Source organism: Chiloscyllium plagiosum, unplaced genomic scaffold (genome assembly GCF_037043375.1).
Source record: "Chiloscyllium plagiosum isolate Xiang-an unplaced genomic scaffold, Cpla_swu_hap1 HiC_scaffold_7, whole genome shotgun sequence".
Classification (NCBI taxonomy): Eukaryota; Metazoa; Chordata; class Chondrichthyes; order Orectolobiformes; family Hemiscylliidae; genus Chiloscyllium; species Chiloscyllium plagiosum.
In genome coordinates, this window is record NW_028270145.1 from 38,607,674 (window position 1) to 38,625,134 (window position 17,461).

At 41.2% G+C, this 17,461-nt stretch overlaps 2 protein-coding genes across 3 annotated transcripts in view; one reads left to right on the top strand and one right to left on the bottom strand.

Moving 5' to 3' along the window:
* Positions 1-5,166: 5,166 nt before the first annotated feature.
* On the bottom strand, positions 5,167-14,747 carry LOC122551466 (endoribonuclease YbeY-like). The gene is made up of 4 exons (XM_043693408.2): positions 14,460-14,747; positions 11,997-12,128; positions 7,651-7,719; positions 5,167-5,413 (listed from the first exon to the last, which is right to left on the bottom strand). Exons 1-4 carry the CDS (start codon positions 14,667-14,669, stop codon positions 5,327-5,329), a joined length of 498 nt encoding a protein of 165 aa, XP_043549343.1. The 5' UTR covers positions 14,670-14,747; the 3' UTR covers positions 5,167-5,326.
* Positions 14,748-14,817: 70 nt separating this feature from the next.
* Positions 14,818-17,461, top strand: part of mcm3ap (minichromosome maintenance complex component 3 associated protein) — an 83,497-nt gene continuing 80,853 nt past the window's right edge. For both annotated transcript variants that reach the window (XM_043693407.2, XM_087988943.1), the window contains exon 1: positions 14,818-16,007. In XM_043693407.2, coding sequence (XP_043549342.2) covers positions 14,927-16,007 — 1,081 coding nt within the window. In that variant the 5' untranslated portion in view covers positions 14,818-14,926. The remainder of the gene's footprint in view (positions 16,008-17,461) is intronic.

Below are 17,461 nucleotides of genomic sequence, written 5' to 3' on the forward strand. Positions count from 1 at the left end.
ATCAAATTGGAATTCTTTTGTAATTCTCAAAGGAGCCATTGTTAAACAAATTAAGAATTAAATCTCCAACTTTAAAAAGTACAGTATATTTCTGACTTATTCTGATCACTGAACTTTCAGGGTAATCTTGACTCAGCTGCTTCCCTTCAAAGCACTTAAAAGTTGTAGAATTTGATCTGTTGTATCTGTCCTGCAGAATTCCAGAAAATTCCGTTTTTGAAAATCTGCAAATATAAATATGTTATTACTAAAAGGGAGTGTTGTTTAGCATTCAAAATCTCTGGGATTGAGGCCTACTTTAGGATTTAATGACCTTGGAAGTTACGTTCATATTGGCTGAGTTACAGTCAATCAGGTTTATTATCAAGCTGCAAATCTTTCCAACACATGCCAGTCAAGAGATTGCTAGCCACCCATATGATGAGAAGAAATTGGAGGTGCTATCATCACTATCCATAACTCCAAGCTGCAACATTCATGTAAAAGTGTATATTGTCCGTGAGTGATCTGTAACATACACTTATAAATAAAAATGGATCACAAAACTATGGAATATTGTAAAAACTCACCTACTTTCCAAATGTCCTTAGGGAAGAAACTTGCTTTCTTACCTGATCTGTCTAATTACAGACACATTCATACACCAACTCAGTTATACTCTGATGGATCACATCAAGTTAGTGGTATCAACCTCTACAAATTGGTGGATTAAGATAGCCTACTATTTGAATGTGAGGTTAACTGGGGATGGGTAATAAATGTAGCCTTGCCAGCCATTTCCACACTGAGAATAATTATTAAAAATTGATATATTTCTTGAGGATAAAGGAGTTATAGCATCATACATTACAGAAGAGGCCCACAGCCCATCTAGTCTTCCTATCTACATGATTGACATACTGACTGACATGTAAATGGAGGGACATTTATGTATGCCATGCATCGACATATGATGCATTTTATGGCTCTTAGCATCATTTTTTTAGCACTCATTCAATTCATACTTACTTGAAGGCTCTGTGATTTGCACTGCATTTTAGCCAGTATCTGGGTCCAGGTTGGTTGAGTTTTGTAGCAAAGTCTCCTTTATCAATCAGCAGGAAAAAGCACAGTTCTTTCCACCACCCATGTTCCTGTCAGCAAACTGAGGAGCTTACTTGCCCTAATGGGCCATTCCCTTTGGGATAACTGGCCACTATGTAAAGAGCAGTTCCTGGCTTGTGGTGGCATGCTGCTTGGGTTTAAATATAGCATCAGCAGCATAAGCTTTACAGCACGGTGAGCTATGAGGAGGGTGCAGATATGTTCAGTGTGTTCTGGACAAGTTGCATGTGTGGACAGGTGAAATAGAATGTGAATAAATGTGAGGGTGATCCACTTTGGTAACAAAAACAGGAAGACAGATTATTATTGAAAGGACATAGATTGTGATAGAGAGAGATGCAAAGAGACTTATGTGTTGTTGTATATACCAGTTGCTGAAAGTAAGCACACAAGTGCAGCAGGCAGCGAAGGTGGCAAATGATGTGTTGGCATTCATAGCAAGAGGATTTGAGTTCAGGAACAGGGATGTTGTGCTGCAATTGTACAGGACCTTGTTGAGACCACACCTGAACAACTGTGTGCAGTTTTGGCCTGCTTACCCGAGGAAGGATGTTCTGGTTATGGAAGGAGTGCAATGATGTTTTACAAGACTGATCCCTGGATTAGCAGGACTTACTCTTGGAGAGAGACTGGATCAGTTCAGTCTACAGACACGGGAGTTTAGAATTATAAAATTCTAATAAAACTGAACAGGGCAAACATAAGAAAAATGTTCCCATTGACTAGGGAATCCAGGACCAGGGATCACAGTTGAAAGATACAGGGAAGGCCATTTAGAACTGAGATAAGCAGAAATTTCTTCAGCCAGTGAGTGGTAGGCCTGTGGAATCTCTGTTTCAGTAGGTAGTTGAGTCCAAAATATTGAAGTGTCATAGAATCATAAGAGTTGTATACCACGTGAACAGACTCTTCATTCCAATTTGTCCATTCTAACCAAGTTTCCCAAACTAAACTAGTTCCACTTGCCTGCGTTTGGCCTATATCCCTCTAAGTCTTTCCTATTCATGTCCGAATGATTTAAAAAAAGATGTTGTAACTGTATCTGCATCTACCTCTCGCAGGTTCTTCCACATTTGAACCACCATTTGTACCACATCTGAAAACGTTACCCCTCAGCTCCCTTTTAAATCTTTCTTCTCAAACCTTAAAAAAGTGCCCCCTAGTTTTAAACTCCCCCCACCTAGGGAAAAGACCAATGGTATACTTTGCTCAAAAACTGCATGCATTCATGTAGAACTCTGAGCTCAAAAACTGCATGAATTTATGTAAAACTCCGTTATCTCACTTTTTAGATTAGAATCAATCTAAACATCATGGCATAGACAGAGAACACAGGGGGCCAACACCTTCAACATACTGTCTAGCTATCACCATTGTTAACAGCTAACCCGAGAATGCAACTTTTTGAAAAAAAGGTTTTGTGATTTACACATGAAAGAAGCGAAACTATCATTGTATTCTAACAGATGAAAGGCTTAACAGACAATCAATTTTTCAATGTATAATTTCAGTTACATCACACTGTAAATTTTTGCGATAAATTCTGTGTTAGGATTGAGCCTTCCACTATCACCTGATGAAGGAGCGTCGCTCCGAAAGCTAGTGTGCTTCCAATTAAACCTGTTGGACCATAACCTGGTGTTGTGTGATTTTTAACTTTGTACACCCCAGTCCAACACCGGCATCTCCAAATTATGGTATTCGCCTTATCTATGCGCCTCATGATTTTACAAACCTCAACGTTACCCCTCAACCTCCTACACTCCAGTGAAAACATTCCCAGCTTATCTAATCTCTCCTTATAAATGAAATCCTCTAGATTCAACAACATCCAAGTAAATCTTTTCTGTACCCTCTCCAATTTAATAATCCTTCCTATAGCAGCGCAACTAGGACTGTAGGTAGTACTCTAAAAGTGGCCTCACCAATGTCTGTATCTCAGATGATGTCCCAACTCTTATACTCAATTGTCTGTGCAATGAAAGCAAGTGTGCTAAACACCTTCTTAACCACCCTGTCTACCGGGATGCAACTTTCAAAGAACTATGAACCGGAACTCTTAGATCCCTGTGTTCTACAACACTACTCAGGACTGTGTAAGTCATGTCCTTGTTTGCTTTACCAAAATGCAATACGTTGCATTTATCCGAATTAACTCCACAGCCTATTGACCTAACAGATCAAAATCCCTTTGTAATCTTAGATAACCTTCACTGTCCACACGACCACAAATTTTGGTGTTATCTGCAAACTTACTAACCACTCCTAAATTCTCATCCAAATCGTCTAAATAAATGACAAACAATAATGGACCCAGTACCAATCTCAGTGGAACACTTTTTTTTAAAAAACAACCTTCCACCACCACCTTCTACCATAAAACCAATTTTATATCCAATTGACAAGGTCTCCCTGAAACCCATATGAACTAACTTTATTAATCAGTTTACCATGTTGAACCTTGTCAAAGGCTTTTCTGAAGTCCATGTAGACAACATCTACGGCTCTGTCCTCATCAAACTCCATTGGTTTCTGAGACAAGATTCCCATGAACAAAGTCATATCCCTAATCAGTCTTTGCCTCTCCAAATGCACGTAAATCCTATCTCTCTCAGAACCCGCCTCCAACAACTTACCAATCACTGACGTGAGACTCATCAGTCTATAGTTCCCAGGCTTCTCCTTATAGCCTTTCTTAAATAAAGGCATAACAGTAGCCACCCACCATTGGTATAGCTCTTAGGGCTAAGGGGACCAAAGATTATGGGGAGAAAACAGAAACAGGTGAGGATGCCTGTTTGAATCTGGCAACCACCAGCTGCTGTCTGAATCCAGCAATTGCCAGCTGCAGCTGCTGGTGTGTGCAGAGAGAAGAATCAATTCTTATAACTTCACGAGTTACTTTATTAATGTATTAAACCAAGCATTTATCTCTTATATGTTCTCTTACAAACTAGAGCTTATATAAACTGAATTAAAAACCTATGCAAGATGTAATAAACCATTTTCGGATCAGGCAGAGATTCCACATACCTTATAGACCACAATCCAGTAGAATTGTGGAAAGGATGAATCGGACGCTGAGAAACATGATAACCGAAATTGTGCAGCATGGTGTTTTCAAAACATTTAGTTATACAAAATGGTGGGGTGTATACGGTTCCCTAATGCTCCCTCAGCAGTCATAGAACACAAAAGAATACAGAACACCTAACCTGGACAAACGTTTTGCTGCTACTGCCGATATTGGCCACACACTGCTCTCACTTTCTCCACATCCCTAACGTAGGGTTTTACTTCTGCGATGGTGAGTCTCCAGACTTGTCACTGCTTGTATGCCTCGAGGGTCTTCTTCTATCCTCTTTCCTTATCTTTCTCAAGTTGTGGTGCCTTTTTCCTGTTGGCTCAGGCTCATCTGTTAATCATGTCCTTACATTATTGGATCCGGACCAAGGAGCTAGGTAGCATTACCTCATTGCCCATCATCCAAATAAGGTATCTGCATTACCTCATCCTTCTTACCTTTCCTGAAAAATATAGTTGGTACCAAGTAGTACCTGGACTTTGGTCATTCTTAGTTCACAAGCTGTTTTCTCTTGCATGTCAGCAGTTTTTTTTTAATATACTGACCATTCCTAGTCCCGGTCAGCGACTGGTATTGCTGTGTCTTTGCAGTCTCCTGGCTAACACCTCATTTTCAGGAGTATGTATCAACTTGTTGCCCTGTTTCTCTCTGTGCAGCAGCCTGGCTAACACAGTCTACTTGGTAGGATTATCAACCACGGTCACAGTGAATAGTGAAGAAAGCTCGAAGGGTCTACCCCTGCTCCAAATTTCTGTTTCTATTCCACGGATGGGTATGTAGAATTGGTGTGGGGTTACCTAATCTCTGTCCACCTCATGCTTGGTAACAGAATATAGTTCAATTTGGAATTCAAATACTTTTAAAAATTCAGATATTATTTGTTTGAAATTATGCAAAGAACAATTATGACTTGCTGTTCATTTTAACTAGAAAGTGACTCATTTTCCTTATCTTGAACATAATGTTAAGGCAAAAAGATGATTCTGAAAATGATTTATTGATACTGTGCAATTAAATAATCTTCATCGTCCAGTGGAGCATCGCCTTTATTGTGCTGGTAGAATCTGTGCTATACCATAATTCACAATAGAAAAATTGAACAAAATGATTCCAAGTGGCTCTCAGCCACATCTGCATTCAGGTGGTGTTCAACATTAGTGGCTGCAATCTGGCTCCAGTGAAACGATTAAACAGTTGGAGGGTATCGGACTCTTTTTGCAACATCTGAGGAAGAAACAAAGTTGTAGAGGAACAAAACATAGCACAATCTTTTATTAACATGTTTGCTTTAGATAAGTGACTTTAGAAGAGATTTTAAAAATTTATTCGTCCGTAAATTTGGCTCATTTAATAGCACTCCCATCTCACAGTCAGACGGTTGTGAATTCAAGGTCTTGAATGCACAAATCCAAGCTACAGCTGTAGTGTTGCAAGGTCAAACATTATGTATAGATGTAAAAGAACAATTTACACATAGATTTGTACATTCAGGTCCTTGACTCCAAATCATAACACATGATCTGGTGAATTACAAACAGGAAGTGTCAGAGAAACTCAGCTGCTCAATGTTGAGTCCTGAAGGCTGTACAGTACCTGAGCGAAACATAAGAACTAGGAACAGGAGTAGGCAATTCAACCCTTCCAGCCTGCTCCACCATTTAATACAATCATGGCTGATCTCATCTTGGCCTCAACCCCATTTTCTTGCCTTGTCTCGATAACCCTTTCATCTATTACCAACTTGAAATCTGTCAAACTCCTGAGCACAAATAGACTGACAGTCTTCATTACAAGGGGGTGCAGTTTCAAAGTAGGGAATTTATTACTCAGATTACAGTGGAGTGTTGTGCATAGTTTTTGTTTCTGAAATTCAGGAGTGATATACTTGCTTTGGAAACAGTTGAGAAGATTTACCAGCATGATTACTGGGATGGAGGGTGGTCCTGTGAGGAAAGACTGAGCCTGTATGTATTGGAGTTGAAGAATGAGAGGTGGGCTCATGGAAACACAGGATTCTGAGGGGGTTGTTAGGAGGATGTTTTCTCTCAAGGGGAAAGTTAGAACAAGAGAGTACAGTTTAAAAATAAGTGGTCTTCCACTTAAGATGAGATAAGGAGGAATTTATTCCCTCAGAGCTGTGGATTGATCAACAAGAGTGGAATATTAAGTGGATAAGCACAGCCAGTCAGGCAGCATCGATGAACAGGAGAATTGACTCTCCTGCTGGAAGGGCTGATGCTTGAAACGTTGATTCTCCTGCTCCTCGGATGCTTCCTGACCAGCTGTGTTTTTCCAGCAGCACACTCTGACTCTGATCTCCAGTCCTCACTTTCTCCCTTTTATGTGGATAGGCAGGACAGTGGAGTTCAGGCCAAAATCAGATTAGCCATGATTTTACAATGGTGGAACAAGATTGATGAAGCAACTTACCTATTCCTTCTCTATCTTATGTTAATTACATGATTAAGATTAACAATATATAGTTACAGGGCATGAGATTTACAAAATTATGAGGGGCATGGACAGGGTAAATAGGCAAAGTCTTTTCCCTGGGGTTGGGGAGTCCAGAACTAGAGGGCATAGGTTTAGGGTGAGAGGGGAAAGATATAAAAGAGACCTAAGGGGCATCTTTTTCACACAGAGGGTGGTAAGTGTATGGAATGAGCTGCCAGAGGAAGTGGTGGAGGCTGGTACAACTGCAACATTTAACAGGCATTTGGGTGGGTATATGAATAGGAAGGGTTTGGAGGGACATGGGCCAGATGCTGGCCAGTGGGACTAGATTGGGTTGAGATATCTGGTCGGCATGGACGGGTTGGACCAAAGGGTCTGTTTCAGTGCTGTATATCTCTCTGACTCTATACATTTTTGAAAAGTTGAGACACTGGATCTTGCCCTGCAAAAAGATAAGCTCTGCAATGTTTACCCCTGTAATTTAATCCAATTTTAAATGTTAAAAAGGCTTCTTCACCAGACGATTGGTGTTAGCTAGATTTGCAGTGAGCTTTTGTTCCATGCAACTCTAGTTTATGGTTCAAAGATGCTGGGTGAGACCACAATTAGAGATACATACTAATTACATCATGGAAGGAGTCCCTTTCGCCCATCACGTTAGTGTCAGTTCTCTGCGGATTGGGAATCAGTTAACTAGGTTGGTTGTACAGCTGGTTTGCAATGTACAATAATGCCAACAGCATGGGTTCAATTCCCACACCTGCTGAAGTTACCATGAGGGTGGCTCCTCAACTCCTCTGTGGTGTGGTGACCCTCAGATTAAACTAGCACCAGTCATCTCTCTCGGAGAGCAGCCCTACGGTCCTTTGGTCACATTACTTATTTTACTCAACTCTCCCGGTTGACCTGAAATTTATTTTCTCTTCAGGTGCTTCTCCAATTTACTTTTATAAAGCTGCGTGTGAATTAACTGGAAATTCACAGCATAAAGAAAAATGAGATCATACCTGTTTCCATTCAGCTTCTGTGCTATGTCTATAGCCTAGTAGATGGCAAATTCCATGTAATGCAGTCACCTGCATAAAAGTATAATTAATAGAAGATAATCAAGGATGAGTGTCACTCCATTGAATCATCCTGTCACACAGGACATTGGTCAATCAGTTAGATTTAAATCTGTAACGCAAGACATCATCTTCCTAAGGCAGCAATACCCTGAAAATGTTTCAAAGGCTTCTCCAACCAGCTCCTAAAGAGGACATTCAGAGATTGGTGAACTAACATGTACCAGTGTCAGGATAAATGGATCATTTTCAGACCGGCAAACTGATCAGTGGAGTGCTGCAGAAATATTATTGACTTGGATATTAGACAGACTATGTTGCAGGCAAATGTGCTGATGATACAAAGACAGGTAAGTAAGTTCAAAGAACGATACAAAGGATGTCCAAATGGATATAAGTAGATTAAACTAGTGGCAAAATTTAAGGTTTTGTGGTTTGGCAGGAAGATGGTTAGTCAAGTTAGATCACATGGGATTCAGGGAGCGTGTCGGTGGAAGGTTGTTTTTCGGACTGGAGACCTTTGACCAGCGGTGCTCCACAGGGATCGATGCCGGGTCTGCTGTTATTTGTCATTTATGTAAATGATTTGGATGAGAATAGAGGAGGTACGGTTTGTACGTTTGTGAATGACACCAAAATTTGTAGCATAGTCGACAGTGAGGAAAGTTATCTAAGAGTACAAAGGCATGTCGATGATTTCGGCCAATGGGCCAAGATGCGGTAGATAAGTTTAGTAAACTCGAGGTGTTGCATTTTGTTAAGACGAACAAGGGCAGAACTTAGTTAATGGTAGGACCCTGGGGAGTGTTGTTGAATAGAGAGACCTCGGGGTTCAAGTACATAATTCATTTAAAGCTGCATTATAGGTAGAGAGAGTGGCCAAGGCGGCATTTGGCACACTTGCTTTCTCAGATCTTTGAGTACAGGAGTTAGGGTGTTATGTTGCAGTTGTACAGGACATTGGTAGGGCCACTTTTGGAGTATCATTTATAGTTCTGGTCACCCTCATATTGGAAAGATATTATTAAATTGGAGAGAGTTCAGAAAAGATTTACAAGGATGTTACCAGGACTGAAGGGTTTGAGTTATAAGGAGACGCTTGATGAGCTGGGACCTTTTCCTCTGGAACATAGGAGGTTGAGGGGTGACCTTATAGTGGTTTATAAACTCATGTGGGACATAGATGATGTGAATAGCAAGGGTCTTTTTCCTAGGGTTGGGAAGTTCAAAACTAGAGGGCATAATTTTAAGGTGAGGAGAAAGATTAAAAGGAGACCGGAGGGACAACATTTTCCACACAGAAGGTAGTTCATACGTGAATGAATTGCCAGAGGAAGTGGTAGACGCAGGCACAAATACAATATTTAAAAGACATTTAGACAAATACTTGAATAGGAAAAGATTAGAGGAATATGGGCTAAATGCAGGCAAATGGGACTGGTTTGGTTTGGCAAACTTGGTTGGCATGGTTAAGTTGGAAATAAGGGTCTTTTTCTGTGCTATATGACTATCATAGAAAAGCATAATTTATTAAAGAGACAGAGACTTATAAAGAGACAGAGTATTTAAAGAGAAATCACAAAAGGTTGGCATGCACAATTAATAACTAGGAACACAAATGGATTGATAGTCTTTGATTGAAAGTCTTGCTTCAGCTGTGCAGAGCATGACTGAGACTGGGGTTGTGTGTATAACTTTGACTCTGGGCTTCAGGCTGATTTCTAGGATGAGGTGGGGTTGGGGTTGGGTGATGAGACTTGTCTTAGGGGGAAAGGTTGAGACTCTACTCATTGGAGTTGAGAAGAATGGTCTAATGTCTCAGATCATTAAACGTATGACCTTAGGTCAATAAGACCATAAACAGAGATACTGAAAGAGAATTCTAGGTTATATCATAAAAGCTTCAGACTATTAAAACCAAGAGATATTGCTAGCTGTTTATAAAACTTGAATAATACCAGTTACAGTACTGCGTAGTTTTATAATCTACATCACACCCAATAATATTAATGGGAATTAATGGAAATTCAACCAGATGTGTTACAGAGGAATAGACATAAAAAGAATTATTAATGATTGTAGCACAGTAGGCCATTTAGTGTGTATCTGTGCTGCCCTTTCCCTGTAATCTTACTTCTGTTGCCTCTTCAGATAATCCTGTTTGAAAACCAAGATTGAATCTGCCTCCGTCAAAAGGTAGTTTTTCTTTCTCTAGAACAATGCAAATTATGAGGCAATGAAATAGAAGTGTTTAAAATTTAAAAGGATGTAACAGAGTAAATAAATTCAAAGTAGAGAGCAGGGGAAATCATTTAACATAGCTTTACAACTCTATGGAATTTGCTTCCAAGGTTAATTGTTATGCAGAAACTGTGCCACTACATGATTATATTGGACAGTGGATCAAGGAAAAATATTAAAGGGTTTAGAATAGAATAATACAATAGAATGATTTACTTGCACGGCATATAAATGCCAACAACAATTTTAATGGTTCAATAGTGTATTGCAGTAATGCAATCATGTATTTCTAAGCAAAACAATTTATTTAACTGCAGAAATAGCATTATTTCCTTCTAATTACAAATTGCCACTTCGAGTAGAGGTTTCGTTAGTAAATTCTTGGGGGACTCAGCTAAGGTGGCAACTGTTCATGTGTGTGAGCTACCTTGACTGTGTGCTTGAACAGGACAGCACATTGACTTTGGTTACTTACTAGCAGCAGAAATATTTTCTAAATAAGGTTACTGCATCGTGAAGTGGAAGAAGAACTCTGGCAGAGCTCTTCTTAGCCAACTGATGATGAGACCAACTGTTGAGGTCAGTAAAACTTTGGCACATAAAACAAACAGCTCGCGAAACATCAGCTTGGTAGCAGCTATGGAGAAACAAGAGTGTAATTTTAAGTTTGGCATGTCTCCTTCCTTCAATTCTGAAGAACACTTCAAAGTTTCTCCATCACGTTGTTTTATTTCAGATTTCCAGCTTCCACAGTACTTGCATTTATTTCAGATATGAAACATGTTGGGAAGTGATCCCATTAAACTGTGGTCTCTTTAGGGGGGAGGCTTACATTGTCTCAGGTTATGATCACTGCAGGACGTGAAATGTAGCAGGTATTTTTCACACATATGAATGACAATAGAAGTTCCAAATTCTTCATGAATTTGGATATCAAACTAACAAAGGATCCCCTGAAGTTAGATAGCCTGGTTACAGCTAACATTTGTACCCAAATCTTCCCAAACTTTATTTCAGACAGATCATTTCAACAATACAGAAACACTGATGCATTCTTGGAAGCCTTCAGTCTTTACATTTGATAATCAGCAAACCACTGACACCAGGTTGATAAGAACAGGATAGGCAATAATATACACAAGTTAAGTTCAGAGATCCAACTTATATTCTTGCAATTGTGATTTTTCAAAATGGGACAAGGCTGTTTTTTCAGCATCTTCAAATCTTAAAACTGGTCTGGAATAAAAGTCAAACTAATTGAAGGTACTGGCAGGAAGGTCAGATTATGTCCTGAGTGGAAAATAGAGGTGTTCCCCTCGGGCTGAGGCTCTTTCAAATTTGAGCCTCAGCTTTACTTTACAGCTTTACAGAGAGCTTTACTTTACATTGCTCTTTGCTGAGCATGTGCTATGCTGTGTCTGCAAAGGTGTCAAATTCATACATAGAAGTTAAACAAATTCACAATCAAACACTGTTGAATGTTGTTCAGAGTGATCTAACTCATTAATTCACATGGCTACTTTTGCAGTAGACCTCACATTTTGAAAACTGCTGATTGTGCAGTCTGGTTACATTCCAATTAAGCACAAATGTACTGGAGGTGAAATTAGAGAATGCATAACAAGGGATAGCGAATGATCTGCACTTCTGGACCTTACTGGTTTTATTTTCCATTGGTCATAGAGCTATAGAGTCATACAGCATGGACACAGACCCTTCGGTCCAATCAGTCCAGGTCGAACATAATCCCAAACTAAACTATTCCCACCTGCCTGCTCTTGGCCCATATCCCTCCAAACCTGGCGTGACATAACATGGACTACCAATGTTGTCATCCATTTTGTACTTTTGGCAAAGATTAACTTTACTCCTAGACTCATTCACAAAATCACTTTAAAAAAATCACTAAGATCCACAAATCGGCTCAGTGTCACTCCCATTACATTCTTAAATTGAATTAGTTTACAGATCTTTTCTAAGCAAAGGTAAATTTCCCCATGGAATTTCTTTAGATTGAGGACAACTGGAAGTCATTCATAAATATATACCGTTAGTACATTGTAGAAGTCTTGTCTGTGTGCTTGGCTTTCTCTGTAGATATATTCCACTCCGAAAAAGATGTCTCCCAAATTATAATCATCATGGTGTAGGGGTTTGGGAATATCCCCTGCTCTCAGATCCTGAAAAAAAGATAGAATGACTTATCTATCTGCTTGTATAATTAATAAATCACAGAAGCATCATCTATCACTTTCACTCCATGACAAGGTCAGAATTAGAGCTATTTGTTGATGATTGCAGTGTTCATAATTCCCCAGATTATAAAGCAATCTAGGTCCATGTGTAGCAAAACCAAGGCAACAAGCAGACTTTGGTTTGGTCATGGAAAGTAACATTCATGCCATACAAGTTTCAGGTATAGACCACCTCCAACAAGAAACTGTATTACTATCATTGAATCCAAACCATCAACATCCTGGGGTCACTATTGACCAGAAACCACTACACTACACTAACACAAAAGCCATAGGGCAATGTAAAGGCCAGGTATTCTGCAGCAAGTAAATTGCCTCTTGGCTCCCAATACCTTTACACCACCTCCCAAGGCACAAATCAGCAGTTTAATGGAGTACTCTCCATTTGCCTGGATGGGTGGAGATCACAGTTGATTAACTTCCCACTTCAGGTTCTCAATGCGGTAATCTACCTCTCAGTTCCAATTATATTAAATTAATTTGAAACTGTGCAAAAGCTTCTTGTGCCATTTTACTGAAATTGCCTAATTTACACCATTAGTCAACTTTTTCGACAATAATGAACCTAAATTAAAAGTGGACCAAACAATGAGCTAAAAAGTACTAAATCTTGTGGTTTATCTCACCAGCTTGATCAGCTAGTAAACAGAAATGATGTGGGGAGTTTTTAATTAGTTGACCTTTTGACTCACTCTTCAGTCTGGAATCTGTCTTGGTCTTAAAAATATTCAATGATTCTGATTCCACTGCTCTTTTGGAAAGATAACTTCAAACTCATAACGCTCAGAGAAAACCATTCTCCCCATCTGTCTTAGTGGTAACACAATACAACACTTTTCATTGTATTTTGTTACAAAACTCATGTAACTATAAATAAATCATATAAATGGGAGACCCTTATTTTAAAATTGTCTCCTACATCTAATCTCTCCCACAAAGACAAACACCGTTGCAGAATCTACCTATCAAATCTCCACAGCATCTTACATGTTTCAACAGTCACCTCTAATTCCTCAAAACTCCAATGGTTACAGGCCCAGAATGTTCAATCTTTCCTCAAAGACAACCCTTCCATCCCAGAATGAATGCAATTGTATTGTTATGATCCCAGCTGATGTTAATATTGGACAAGTCAGATCCCAGAGTGAAAGCGGGCTTAATAGACCCTAACATTTATTTTTAAACTGTGGAGGTCAGTTACTGAACACAGTAGTAACAGTTGGTTGGAAAGAACTCACACTAGTTATTTTTAATCTCGGCAAGATTTTTCTTTACAGCAGCAAAACCCAACCGAATATTTACTGCTGTCTTTACATCAAAGTCTCTTGCTGAGGCTGACACATTGTTCCCGTCTGCCAAATTTCAATGCATTCACTAAATGCTATTTCTTCATTGAACCAAACCGCAAACTAAATTCTTGTTTCCAGCAGTCTTGCAGGATTCCTTACTAGAGAGATTAACACTCCTATCTCAACCAAAAGCAAATAATATTCCAGATGTGGTCTCACCAATGCCTTCTATAACTCCAATTACAAGTCCCAACTTTTATATGTTCAATTCCGCTTGCAATAAATCTCAACATCCCATTTGCTTTCTTAATCAGTTACCACACCACATACTTAATGTTTTGGAATTCATGTAAACTACTCGGACACCTGGATTGCTCTGTACCTCAGAGTTCTGCGTTCTTTATCCATTTAGATAGGATGCTGCTTTTCTATTTTGCTTACCAAAGTTAACAAATTCACCTTTTCTCACATTATGTGTTACATCTGCTATTTTTTGCCAACTCTCTTTAACTGTCTACGTCCTTTTGCACATGTCTTAAATGGTTCATACCTTTTTTTTCTATTTTTGGTGCCATCAGGAAACTTAGCAATCATACATTTAATGTTAAGCTTATCTGGGTCTCTTAATAACTGGGATAATACTTTCTTTAAAAAAAAATACTATCCACAAGTAGTTGAAATTTGGAAGTATTTTAAAATATAAACGCCAGCACCAATTTATATTCAATAAAAAACTTGAAGCAGTACTCAGTGTTAGATATATTATAGATAGAGATCACCCTGAGGACAAATACATAGCTTTCCATTCGGACAGAATAGAGAGAAGTCATCGGGGTGGGGGAGAGAGTTAACCTTCCCGGGTCTCTGGCCTTCCTCGGATTTGTTTGTGAGGTGGAGTGGGGGTGACCGCTCCGAGTCCCCGGGATCGGGACAGGGAGAGGAGCCGCACGGCCCCGGTGCCCCTTACCTCATGGAAAGGGAAGGACAGCACATCCGTGGCCGCCTCCTGCCCTCGGTACCGCCCGTTCAAGGCCCGCATCCGCTGGTCGTCCACGCAGACGAGGCCCAGATCGAACCGTCCGAGGCCCAAGAGGTGGCGGAGGGCCTGAACATCTCGGCCGAGCCGGGCCCGGCGGAGCGGCACCACTTTCTGCGTGTTCCGGATCACCAACGCCATCCGGGCCTGGGGATCTCCATGGCAACCGGGACAAGTCGGACCGGAACGGAAGACGGAAAAAAAAGGGGGCTGCACCAGCCCTTTTCTTTTTTGTTCCGGGTATGGTGACCGGAAGGGAAGGAAGAGGCGTCGGACCATGTTTACGCTGGGCGGTAACGGCGGGGCAGCGCTGAGCTTCGCGGTCGGGAACCGGCGGTCGGGCTTGATACACGAGGCCGAGGGCGGTTGGAGGAGCTGAATGTACCGAGGGCGTTGCCATGGATCCCGCGGGCAAGCTGCCCCCTCCCCCCTTCTTTCAGGGCCAGCAGGATGCTCCTTTCTCCAAGGCGGGGGAGCTGGGTGGGCCGCGCGCTCCGCCCATCCTCGGCCCCTCCTTTAGTTTTAAACCCCACGGCACCTTCCCGGCTTCTCTAAACTTGGGCGCCCCGATGGCCTCCGCGTTCGGGCAGGTTGAGGGCAGCTTCCGAGGGTTCGGGAGGCCGAACGCCCCCAGGCCTAGGGCTGGCGGGCTGGACACCAAGTCGCCGTCCAACAGGCGGCCTCCGTTTTACATCTCGCAGCCTCTGAGCGTCAGGGAAATGGCCCTCTTCGCCCCTCCACAGTCCGTAGGCGGCCCCTCCTTCAATTTCTCCCAGCCGACCAGCAGCGCGATCCTCTCCGGCCTCTACAGGTCGCCCCGGCCGCCTGCGGCTGCCAGTTTGCCAAACGCCTTCAGCTTTTCGCAGCCGGCGGCCATGAGCACCGCTCCCGGGGGCTTTCGTTTCGTCCATCCCAGCCCCGGCAACAGCTCAGCCCCGTTCACCTTTTCTCAACCGAGCTCGGCCGTCTCGCTCGATCACTCTGTATCCAACAAGAAAGTGGCTGGTGAAGAAAAAGCAACTCCGAAGTCGGGCTTTGGAGGGACTGATGCAACGTCGCAGGGCTGTCATGAGGGGAAACGCAGTGCAACAGCAACCACTCCAACCCCAGCAAAGTTTGGGCTCACTTCCAAACACGAAGGGCAGGAGGGACAGCTGATGCCCAGGAAGGGGATGAAAAGGAAAGACAAGCGAGACAGGTCACCATACCAGCTTGAACTCAGTGCTGCTAAAGAACAAGCCACAGAACCCAAAAACAGTCCATCTCCAAGGAAACGGCTGTCGAAAGTTACACCATCAGCGGGAGTCTTCAGTCGCACGCTTCAAGATGTGTTGAAGGGCAGCAAGAGGGAGTCAAAAAGAGTCAGCACACCTTCAGAAAGTGAAACGATCGAAAAGTTAAAGCTGTTATCGGAGACAAGCATCCCTTTGGAGTGGCCTGCTCCATTGAGAAAAGAACCAAGAAAGAGAGTCAGAGATGGTGAGTAGAATTGTGTGGGTGAGGAGTCATATTTGGGATAAAGACATTTGTACAAATGGATTTTGTTTTGATAAGATCTTTCCTGTTTTACTTCAGTGGAGCTACTTCAGTTGGAGCAAAATTCAAAATGAAATGGGACTTTGTTCTTATGAAAGAATTTCTATCCCAGAAATTTCTAATTCCACTCCCCACAACCTGAAATGGGCAGGACCATTTACAGCACAGCACTGCAGTGCAATATCAGCTGAATTTAGGAGCTCAAGACACTGCTGCAAAATAAGCTTCAAATTGAACATTGGCTCCCGAAGAGATGAGGCTGGGGAAATATTAATAAGAAGCCAGGGAGGTGGCAAATGAATTAACTAAATACTTTGCACAAGTCTTCAGGGTAGAAGATGTAAATAACATTGCAATATGGAATAACCAAGTATTCCAGAACAAAAGGAGGAGAGAAAAGTACAACTATCACTTAAGAAACAAAGGTGCTAGAGAAACTAATGGTGCTAAAAACTGAAAATACTTATGGGTCTGATTGGATGCACCCTAGGATATTAAAGAAAGTAAAGAGATAAAGATCTTATAACATTGATAGTAATCTTCAGAAATCCTTTAGATGCAGAAAAGTCCCAGGGGACTGGCAAGCTGTCAGTCCTTTGTTCAAAAAGGGAAGGAGAGAAAACACAGGTAATTTTAGACAATTAGCTTTACATTTGTTACTGAGAAAATGTTAGCGTAATACAGACAGCTTAAGTGAGTGGTCAAAAACTTGGCAGATGAAATATAATGTGAGCAAATGAGTTATGCATTCTTGTAGCAGGATTAAAGAAGATCATAGAATCATAGAGTTATACAGCATAGATATAAACTCTTCGGTCAAACTTGTCCATGCTGACCAGATGTCCCAAAACTGATCTAGTCCTATTTGTCAGCATTTAGCCCATACCCTTTCCAAACCCTTGTGCTGTCCTGTTTCCCCACCTCAGTTGAAGAAAAATGCTCAGAGACAAGGTACAGTCTTACCTCCTTCATCTTTATTTCGGGTCCTGGAGGGAGAGAGAGAGAACGATTGGACAGGGGCATGAGTTCTCTGTCTTCTCTTGAACAACGGTTTCTCAATAAACTGTAAAAGTCATTTTACAGGGAGGAGCATCCAGGTAAAGTAACATATTAATTGGGTGACCGTTACAATCAACGAATATCAATAGCAGAGACCAAGTCCTTTACTGTTATACAATGAATGTTCTGAACTTTGTTAACTGGATTCCTACAATTTCCCCTTGTTAGCTGTTAAATGGCTCTACATAATGATTGCTTTTTCACCTTGTTAACCCATTACCCTTGCCTCCAGCACCCCATTGTTAACTGTAATTTGTTATCTGGTCTGAGTCATGCTCAACTGAACTTCTTGTTTCACAAAACTCAGAACTCAGTTTTCGACTTCCTTACGCTGGGCA